Source organism: Rutidosis leptorrhynchoides, unplaced genomic scaffold (genome assembly GCF_046630445.1).
Source record: "Rutidosis leptorrhynchoides isolate AG116_Rl617_1_P2 unplaced genomic scaffold, CSIRO_AGI_Rlap_v1 contig154, whole genome shotgun sequence".
Classification (NCBI taxonomy): Eukaryota; Viridiplantae; Streptophyta; class Magnoliopsida; order Asterales; family Asteraceae; genus Rutidosis; species Rutidosis leptorrhynchoides.
Genome location: NW_027266405.1, coordinates 78532 through 90252, shown reverse-complemented (window position 1 = coordinate 90252; position 11721 = coordinate 78532). Strand labels below are relative to the sequence as shown.

General features: G+C 32.1%; 1 protein-coding gene across 1 annotated transcript; it reads left to right on the top strand.

The window, feature by feature from the left end:
• The first annotated feature begins 1069 nt into the window (after positions 1–1069).
• LOC139881437 ((-)-kolavenyl diphosphate synthase TPS28, chloroplastic-like) lies at positions 1070–7976 on the top strand. The gene is given in 16 exon segments (XM_071865907.1): positions 1070–1139; positions 1256–1347; positions 1443–1746; positions 1877–2060; positions 2736–2962; positions 3202–3322; positions 3623–3692; positions 3694–3736; positions 3826–4052; positions 4648–4763; positions 4892–4990; positions 5194–5448; positions 6177–6303; positions 6672–6839; positions 7766–7924; positions 7926–7976. Coding segments are annotated over 14 exon segments (2115 nt in total). The 5' UTR covers positions 1070–1139; positions 1256–1347; positions 1443–1478.
• The last annotated feature ends 3745 nt before the right edge of the window (positions 7977–11721 follow it).

Below are 11721 nucleotides of genomic sequence, written 5' to 3'. Positions count from 1 at the left end.
TTTTATTTATGCAGATACATAGAGAAATATGAATCAATATCCTGATGTGGGTCTCACAAAAAAAGGAAAAATATTATAATTTTGGAATAAAAATTACAAATATATATTCAATTATCCTACCCATCCATTTTCAATATTAATTTTTTCCCCTTGAAAAGAACAAAGAAGAAGGAAAAGGACATGAGTTATAAAGAGATAGAGAGAGAGAGAATTTGTAACTCTCATTTTACTTAGTGAAATCTCTTATATACTTAAGTCTTTTGGTTTGATCCCATGCAAGCTATTAGCACGAATCTCTGAGAAGTCGGTTCTGTCTTCTTCTTTTGTATTCACCGTATACCAGATCATCTCATTCACTCTCCTCTGTCTCCCTATATATATAAAGCCAACAACTTTTTCCTTCCTCTTCATAGCAACACAAAAAACATTTTATAAGAAAAAAAAAAACATGGTTTCTCTTCTTCAAACCAACTTTTCTCTTCTCCTCCCCATCGCCGCCACGCAGTCCTCTCTCTCCACCAAACAATTCCCAGGTGGTAAGCTTAGTTAATTCTTAGATATCCAATCCGATTCGATCAGAAATCCAACTTGCATGTCATATAAAAGTTTTGATTTTTAAGTGTTATAATTCTAAGGGTTTTTTTTTTTTTTGTGCGATTATTCTTCTATATGCATTTTGGATTAAAAAAAAGAGTTTTTTTTTTTTTTAAAAAAAAAGAGGGAGAATTTGATCAGATCATAAATGTTTTAGTGGGTTTTAACAAAGAATGCGTGTAGTGGCAAAGATAGATAGCACTAAGTAACAGTGTTTAATAGTGGTTGGTAGACAGAAAAAGAAAAAAAATCTTTTGATTTTCTTTTTTAAAAATAGAAAAAAATACTTAATTTTTTTTTTAAAAAATTTCATGACCAACATTAACTTTCTCCAGAAAATGGAGTCAAAACCACTTTTTTCCTATACTTAACTGGCTTCACCGCTATCGATTGTTGCCACTATAACAAATGATTACAAATTTAAATTAAATTAATTCATATACTTTATAATTATATATATATAGGTACTAGTGTTTGGCCATTTTGTGTCAAAGACAAACGGTATGATGCAAGATGCACTGCGATATCCAAATCTCCTTCTCAAGGTAAAAAGCTCAATTGATAACTTTGTGATATTATTCATATATATAAAAAATATATATGAACCGCTTCTTTTTTTTTTTTTTTTTTATTTAAATCAATTCAAATAACTTTTATTCAGATTACGTGGATGTATTACAAAGTGGTTTGTCAGAAATAAAATGGCACGGGATTGTTGAGACTGATGACATAAAACGACAAGGTTTTGATGAGGTGATTTTCCATGATCACTCACTAACAAACAACATTAAATCCTAATTAAGACTTCCAGTTTACAGCTTAATTTAACTATTAAATTTCGTTTTCAGGTTTTGATATCGAATGAGATAAGAGAACGTATAACTATGATCAAATCCATTTTGGGATCAATGGAGGACGGGGAGATAACCATCTCAGCATACGACACAGCTTGGGTGGCTATGGTGGAAGACGTTGACGGTAACGGAAAGCCTCAGTTCCCGTCAAGCTTACAATGGATAGCTAACAATCAGCTGCTTGACGGTTCTTGGGGTGACCGTGAAATCTACTCAGCTCATGACCGTTTGATGAATACTTTAGCTTGTGTTATTGCTTTAAAAACTTGGAATATTCACCCTGAAAAATGCCAAAAAGGTATTTAAAAACAATATTTTATATTTCTTTTGATACTAAAATATTTATTATTATACTTATGATTGAGGGCATGTTAATCAGAGCTTAAGTAGTATTTAATTAATATAATTATTATTTGTTTTGGCTGTAGGAATAAAGTTTTTTAATGAGAATATAAGTGAGCTTGAAAAAGAGAATTCTGAGCACATGCCAATTGGTTTCGAAGTTGCTTTCCCTTCTCTTCTAGAAATAGCTCGAAGTCTAAGTATAGATGTTCCTCAAGATTCTCCTGTGTTGCAAGAAATTTATGCAAAGAGATACCTAAAGCTTACCAGGTACATATTATATTTATTTACAAACAAAGTCGCCTTAATTAGGGTATCAATTATATGCTTATTTGAGTTTATATTTTGCATACGAAGGTGGTATTAATTTTGGGTTATATATAAATATATATAGTTTTTCATTTATGTCTGTATATCTTACTAACGGTTATGCATGTGTGAGGATGTGAGTTCAATTTCTAAAAAACGAATTTTAGAAATTTATAATTAGATCGTGTTAGATATATTACTAATTTTGTTGTACGTACACATGATTTCCTACATCTTAGCAAAAATTGGTTAAAAGATCTTGTAAAAGATTCCATATAGGGCGACACTTATCGATAACGGACATAAACCTACTTTATTTGAACTCACGATTTATGGGTAATTTTACGTAAGATATAATTCCGTTACAACCAGACTATTCTATGTCGACACGCATCATGCTATTAGTTAAGCGAAATAGTGAATGATTTCTTTTGGTGCCCTAGCTAGCTAGATTAATTAAGTTTAAAAAATTACCCGATATGATTATAAAGTAAACATAAACAAAGGTGAAGTAGCTAGCTTTAATTATATATATGGAATTAAAGTTAAGTAGCTTTAGATATTTGTAGTATGATTAACTAGATTGTGTGTCTTTGAGTAATAATTGTGTTTTTGTGTGCGTGTGATGTGTGATAGGATACCAAAAGAGATAATGCATAATGTGCCCACAACTCTACTCCATAGCTTAGAAGGAATGTCGACAATTACAGGCGGACTTGATTGGGAAAAGCTATTGAAATTGCAGTGTAAAGATGGCTCTTTCCTATTCTCTCCATCCTCCACTGCTTTTGCACTCATGCAAACTAAAGATGACAACTGCTTAAATTACTTGAATAATGCTGTCCATAAGTTTCATGGAGGAGGTAATCATTATTACTCAACTTATCTATTTCTAGCTATATGTGTACATATTCATTTAATCTACCTTTGATTATTTTATGTATCACTTTAGTTTAGGTATATTTGTTAGTAACTTTTATAAGGAAATGATTGATGAACAGACGGTGCTTTTTTCTGCAGATGAACTTTTAAAACGGTCTATCTATTAGTTTGTACATATAGTGTATAATATATAATAAAATATATGTTTTTTCCTTTTCAGTTCCTAATGTGCACCCTGTTGACATGTTCGAACACATGTGGGTTGTTGATCGCTTGCAACGGCTAGGAATTTCTAGATACTTTAAATCTGAGATAAAAGATTGCATGGATTATGTTAACAGGTAATATGATCTTGTCAATTAATTGTATAACTTTGATCGGGATACATTTCAAGACGATGTACTTATCATGCATTTTGGAAATTAAATTTCATAGATATACATGGAACATATTGGAAATAGGAGGGCTACTGTTCTCCCAGTCCTTTAAAGTATCGATCAATTACCATTTTCTTAGATCATTGTGGAAATGAGATTATGAAAGGGACATGTCCTTAATTATTTCAAATAATTTTCTGATTGTTCATAACAGTTTCTATATTTTTTGTTCCAAAAAAAAAAAAAAAAAAAAACCCTTTGCAGATATTGGACTGATGTAGGAATATGTTGGGCAAGAAACACGCGAGTTCAGGATATAGACGACACTGCTATGGGGATTCAGGCTGCTAAGATTACATGGCTATAATGTTTCTGCTGGTAATTAAATCTCTAATTATATAACTAATCTCATTAACTACTCAAGAAAATAGTTAATACATTTTTTGGGTTTTAAAATTAATTTGCAGATGTGTTTAAGAACTTCAAGAAAGACGACGATTTCTTCTGCTTTGTCGGACAGTCAAACCAGGCAGTCACAGGAATGTACAACTTGTACAGAGCATCTCAACTCCAATTCCCTGGAGAAAAAATCCTAGCAGATGCTCAACAATTCTCACTAAAATTCCTAAAAGAGAGACTAGTTGCTAATGAATTGTTCGATAAATGGATAATAACCAAGGACTTGCCTGGCGAGGTATGGTTCAAAATCTAAAAGCCGAACTTTTGAACTCACTTTTTCATTGGCTCATTCAAGTCATCAGATAAATTTGATGAGTTCAATACAATTCCTTTATCGGTGCTGGAAAAATCTAAAACTATATATTTCCTAATTTGTTGCTTAATTATATATAAATGTTCCTAGAGAAGACAGGGACCCAGGTCAAATTCTTAGTCATGGGCACAGAGATCATGTATGTAGGGGCCTTATAGTTACATAATACCCCACCATATATTATAATTAAAATATTATTTCCTTTTTTTATCTATAGTTAAAAAAATTGTTTGAACAATCATTTGAGACATACTTGTAACACAATATGGTCCACAAAAGCATGTCACAAGTATTTATCATTTTGACAAGCCATGATTTTGATGCCCATTAAAAAGGATATAGCTTGGAACTCCATGTTGCAATTATGAGTAACAGTACTAATTTAGTATAGAGTATCATGCCACGAATTGCTAACAAAGAAGAAAAGACTTAAACAGTACTCATTCTCTCCTTTACTTTAATTTTCCCTAATTAATGATGATACTCCTAATCAGTGTAATTATGACAATTTACACAGGTGGGTTATGCTTTGGATGTTCCATGGTATGCAAATTTGCCTAGAGTTGAGGCTAGGTTTTATATCGACCAGTACGGTGGCGACGATGACGTCTGGATAGGCAAAACACTCTACAGGTATTATATATTTCTCTTTAGCAAAATTTTAAAACTAATTTTGTTTAAATCGAGTTTAACATACTAATTTTCTTGATTTATATCAATTTGTTTAAAGTTTTAAAATATTATTTGTGAAATTTTTGCAGGATGCCATTCGTTAACAACAATACTTATCTCGAGCTAGCGAAAATGGATTACAATAATATCCAAGCTTTGCACCATGTTGAATGGCAGGGTATCCATAGGTATGTACATACCTCTGCCCGAAAATATAAAGAGACATGCATTTTCGGACGGAGAGAGTAATTTAATATTTCTTCCATCCCAAATAAATGACAGTCATCCACTTACATTTATTTGTGGACGGAGGCAGTCTTACGAAACTTTCTCAATTTAATTAACCTAATGATGTGTGATTAATTTAAATAGTATATAATTTTATACACAGGTGGTATGAAGAAAATAGACTTGGAGACTGGGGATTGAGCAAGAGAAACCTTTTGCTGAATTATTTTGTGGCATCAGCCAGCATTTACGAACCTGGGAGGTCCAAAGAGAGGCTTGCTTGGGCTAAAACAGCCGCTTTAATTGAAGCTATTTCATGGTTTTTCAACAAGGAAACAACTTCCATGGAGCAGAGACGAGATTTTATTAATGACTTCAAGAACAAAATTAGTGCTCGTGATTATGGCCGTAATGGAAGGTAATTTATGATTCTTATTCAGTTGCAAACAAATTTATTTTAATCATAGTATCATTAGTATTAGTTAATTAATGGGAAAATTATGCCATGATATTTAGGTAAAAAGTTGAAGAAAATGACATATATATTATATAGTTTCAAATAAAAAATAGTTAAGCATATATATATATATATATATTATCTATACTAATTTGAGAATTTATAATGCATGTTTTTAAGTGTTCGTAAATTTTTGTGCATATAATAGTCTATAGTAGTTTTTTCTTGATTATACTTTTTTTCTTTATGGATTAACATATGCATTGTACCTAACTTTAGCTATGTCGCAAAGTGAATTAGTGATGAATCACAAAACGTCTTATGCTAAAATTAAGTGCCCGCAACTTTTCTAATTAGTAGTGGAGATTGCGATCAAGTTTTTTTTTAACCAATGATCAAATTAATAGTACACCACAAACGCCATGCAATACTTGTAATTTTTGGCTGCATCGAAACAGTATTTGATTAGTTATATATAAAAAAAAAAAGCTGGTGCAACAAAAGTTGTAGTTCCAAGAATATTCCTACATATCTTCCAATTTCAATTATTGGGTATTGGATATTGAATCCTCGAAGTTAAAAATTGCAAAATTTTCAGTGATCGACTTTGATTGGAACTTTTCGTAGACTAAAAAGTTCATTTGATTTTATTTGATTTGATTCTTATTTATTTTTTCTTGTTATTGCAGGTGGATGGTGCAGAACAAAGCAGGCCACGGACGTCTTTCTAAGACCTTGTTTGGGAACCTGAACCATCTCTCATTGGATGCACTTGTGGCTCATGGTCATGACATTAGCCACTCTCTTTATAATATTGTGAGTATATTATATATATAACTTAATCTATATATATAATTGATTATTTGGTCGTTATAGTATTTTTCATGCATGGTAGGTTTAACTAAGGTTCGAACTACCGACGGTTAAATAAAATAGATTCTTTCGAACTAGTTTGATACTCCTAGTATACGAATAATAATCGTTTTTTAAGTTTTCTTTGTCTTTGATAGTAGTTATTTTTAGAATTTCAATGTATCGTTTCTGAATTTACCATCAACTCACTCTGTCTAACTTAGTGACATCGGTATGCAGTGTAAAACAACTAAAAATGACTACTATTAGAATACGAAGGTAGAATACGGAAATTATCTGTAAATTACTGAATGATTTTTCTGATTGTGTAGTGGGAAAATTGGCTAATGAGATGGCTAGAGGAGGGTGACAACAAGCTTCCGAATACAACCGGAGAGTTGCTGGTGCAAACGATAAATCTCGCCGGCGGGCGTTCGATTCCGATGAATCATCCACTATACAAAAAACTTTTTAGACCTTACCAACAGAATATTCCAAAAGCTTGGGAATTTCCAATCACACAATAAGGTTAGTAGTACGTACGAGCTTACTATATACAATTTGCCATATCAAATCTTAATAATTAAATTATTCATTATTCATGCTTGCTAGCTAGGTATGGAAAAAATCCTAGCCTAGTGTTTGTTCTTTTCCCATATTTGAAGACTCCTTTGTCAAAGTATCATGTCGTGTTCTCCTTTGTTAGTTACTTCTACAAAGTGATTTGCTCCTCCACCCAAGAAATTCTAGCCTAGTTCACACATTTTGCATTTTGAGATGTCACTCAAATCTCTATGTGATAACTTATGTCCCATTTGCCTTTTGGGATATGTCTAAATTTCGTCCCTGCTTATAGACTCGTGAGTCGTGACCAATGGAATAGATATTCAAAGAGAATCAAATCCTAGATTACCTACAGTATTTGTACAAACAATAAATGGTGGAAACCATCATATCCAATAGGAAATTAGGAAACTTGCATGCATCAAACATCCTGAACCAATTAATTTTTATTTATGTTTTTGTAAAGTATGAATATCTTGGATCTACATTTCCCTTGATTCCCAAAAAAAGAAGAAGAAAATGTCCATTTCATTTGCTTATCTAGCCACCATAAATGAAATTAAAGCGGAATCCTAGTTAGTTAATTAGTGATTATCTATTATAATATTAGGATATAATTTAGAAAATATTCGTTGAGTGGACCATGAGAGGAATATTGAAAATGTAGTCGATCATAATTGGTTTTCCTAGAGTTAGAATCCTCCATCTTGTGATCAGTAAGAGCACATACATTTCATTTACTATTTTTAGGGTTAGGTTTTTTTTTTCAGAAAAATTTATTTTTGTAATATTCTTGACTCATTTATAATCCATTGAAAGTATAATCCTAACAAACAATTTTTCTTTCCGAATTCGATTTTAGGTTGAAGAAAATGGTAAGGAGGTGGCGGAAGCTGATTCCGAGATGCAAGAGCTTGCTCAAATAGTTCTCCAGGATTCATCCGACGAGACAAGTTATGATCTGAAGCAAACTTTTCTTTATGTAGCAAAAGCTTCTTACTACACTGCTCATTGTGATCTTTAGGACCATCAATTTGCATATTGCTAAAGTACTCTTTGAGAGAGTCAATTAGTTAATATTCATTTTTGAAAGGAAAAAAAAATGAATTCAATGTAAAGTTTCCATAGTTCAAAGTCTAAAGTGGCAAATGGCAAAGTAAAAAACAATTGAATTTCTAAAGGATTAAGTAGACTTTATGGAAAAAGGTGTTTTAATTATTTTGTGAACAAATTGTTAAGATCTCGATCTTTTAAATCCTTTTTTTTTTCCTTTGTTCACCACCAATAATGCTGATTAGATCATTAAAACAGGTTTAAGATAAGAGACAAGGTCAAAACACTTCCATTATGTTACTATCATCAGCAGTATTAGGCAATATATAAGCATGCTAGCTAGCTATCTTTTTAGGTTTTTCGGGCATATATCTCATTAGCATCTTCCGATGAAACTAATCTATGTCGGGATCATATTAATGGCTATCTAGCTAGTTGCTTTCTCCTAACGAGAAATATGATTCCAAGATATTATGCGCATGCTTATAACTAGTCATTCTTTTTGGTAGGTCAAGCTAAATTCATCTTGATCATGAAAAAGAAATGGCATAAAGAAGGTCGGCAGTAAACCATGATTAATTCATAAATAACGTCTAAACGGACAAATTCAACTACCTTAAAAAATAGTTCTACAAACAAAAACCAAAAAACATTACACGGAGAAATTGAGTTCAATTTAACTAAAGTATGAGCTACTTTATTACCTCCCTCTCTCTTCATATTAAGTTTTACTATTATGAGTACATGGAAGAGATATATACCAAATTAAAACCAATAAATATTCCTGTCCCATAAATTTAGCATGCCTTGTCTTGACGAAGAATGCATTAATGTAATTATATGTTGGTTTTGAAGTGATAAGAATGCAAAAAATAAAAAAGGAAAAAGATCATGAAATTGAAATTGAATAAAAAGTTCGACTCCTATTCTTAGAAAGAGCTGAGTAATTCCTAATGACAAAATCCTAGTCCAAAACTAAATGGACAATCGAAATCCAATAGCCCAATACTAATTGGACAACTTATAACACTATCACACATTCAACATTTTTCTCCTTATTGCTTACTATAGTTGTCAAATCACAATACACAGGTCGTGTATCGGTGACCAACGTATCATATATCGTATCGATTTGAAAAATGTATAAAGAGTTGGATCATCACTCCAAAAACACTAAATTAGTGCCAAAAACTTAGCAAAATCAAACTAAAAATGGCTAATATTATCATTAGTTTGAATTAAATATAAATAGTAAAAAAATCTAGAAAATTTGTCCTAAAATACATGAAAATTTGATAAATTTAAGGTAATAAAAATTTTCTCAAAGAGGAGTGTTCCATATATTCCATCCGTTCCAAATTAAAAAAATACATACGTATATTATTCTCTTGTTGAATCAGTCCTATCACAATACATATGGACATATAGGACGATACGACCAATATCTACACCTATGTGGAATATTCAATCCACGGCACCGCCCCCACATCATCCTAGTTATACATGATTTTACGTTCCATTCCACTTTAATTTGTCTCTAAGGTTTCACTTTATTAATTTTTACCTAGTATTTTTCCTAATGCCTGATATGTACACAATTAATTAACACAGTTTGATGAAGTTATAACTTGAGTTTAGTTAATACAAAATCCATTGTAATTAAGAAATATGTTTGAGCTTTTTAGATATTTGTTTGATCGATCAACACTCAGTACAATTGCTAGTTAATGGAGTTGTAGGGTATACACAACAGAACACTAGTCAAACACCATGATTTAGTTGTATTGAATATAACTACATCTATATATCTTTTGAACTCATTAATGTTGGAATAATTAATGGTTTCCAAGTAGAGAAATAAAGAAATGGCAGACAATATTCCATATATGAAAAAAATTCTTGCTCGAATCGATTATTCTTAGCTTCAAAACATGAATCAAAGTGGGTAACTCATCTTCCACCACAATGTATCTAGCTATCAATAGATACACAACTATAATTATTAGCATACAATAGTTGAAAACAAACAAGATATATATCAATTGTCCTAAACGCTTCCCACCTTTTTGTTCCTATTTTTTCACATGCCTTAACAAGGAATTGCTGATCAGGCTAAAAAGTATTTGCAAGTCTTGAGAAATGTGCTTTTAAGGGAGAGTAAATAAGGATAAAAATATGATAAAGTCAAGTGTTATGATACAAAAGATAAGTCTCAAAACTGCATATATTTTGATACGGAGGGAGTAAACTACAAAAGAATAAACCCCACGTCTTTAAGGGAGTATGGGGATTATGAAGTAGTATGTAACCTTCTCTTTGCAATTTTCAAGATAATTTTTCGTGATTCGAACTCGTGACCTTTTGGCTTCAAATGAACAACCTTGATGGGTTGCGCCATATGCAAAGGAAAATAAAAACCCTAAAAAACGATGAGCATGGGTCTCTGACTATAACGACCCATTTTTTTCGATTTTCTACGTTGAGTTTAATTTCGAAAATTACGTTATGTGTTATTACTTCTACGACAAGTAACGCTAGATTCCGAATTGAGACGTATAGTTTTGTGTAGCTAATATACATTATTAGATTTTCTTTCTACACTAAGTAATGCTACAAGAAAGTTATACAAGTCGATTATACATCTTGATCACTCATTTTACAATACCATATTACAACAATTTACAAGAGACTTCCTATATACAAATACTACATTTTCCTACAATTAATACTACCTACCAATTACAAGAGAACCTACACTAAATACTACCACATTTCCAACCGGCAGCTTTTTATCAAGTCAATGCAGCCTTACAATACTTTCCCTGGCAGCCTGCAAAACCAAGACAAGAAATCAACCTTTGACAAATTTTACACTAAACAAAATAATAAATCAAGAAGCATATCTCTTCCCACATGTCTAGCCTACCAAATTAGAAAAATCTGTACTGCCATTTCAGAAATCCTGGCAGCCATAGTTTGACTCAATCCGGCAAGATCAAAACACACCAAATCATCCAATTGACAAGACAATTCTACACTAAACAAATCACAATAAGTCAAATTGATTTTCCTGCAAGCCAAAAATGTTGGACATTACTAATAGCCATTTTCAACACTCCTGACAGCCTTAAGTTCATATTCAGACCGGTAGAATCATCACTGCCAAAACCTACCATTTGACAAAACAAAAACAAGACAAAGCAATTACCAAGTTTTTCTACAAACCTACTGCCAATATTCTACATCTAGAGCAGCCCTATCTAATCAAATTTCGGCTTCCTATCACATTATAAGCACACCACAGCATTAGTTCACAGCAAAGCATCATTACATAATCGTTAACTCAACATCACAGCAAGTATTCGTTAAAGCAGAGAACACCAAAAATATTAATTTTCCAGAAATAGAAAATCATACCTCAATCGAGTTCTCCACCCTTCACTGAACACCACCGTAACCGCCGCTTAGCCAGCAGCCAACCGGAGGGGACTCAGTCGACGGCAAGTCAAGACAGAGTCACGGACTAAGTCGCCGTTCTCAGCCAAATTGAGCCTCAATTCGACGTCTACAACTTGTACCAAAGCCAATCATTAACAGAACAATCGAATTCAAGTATAACAGTAAGTAATCCGAAACCTTAAATTTCAATTCAGCCCAAATTAGAACGTTATTTAAGTCGATGTTTATGTAGAAAGGATTGAGAGAAGGAGTAGAATAACATATATAAAGATTAGGAAAAATCCCCAAATTTATACGAAGAACCCT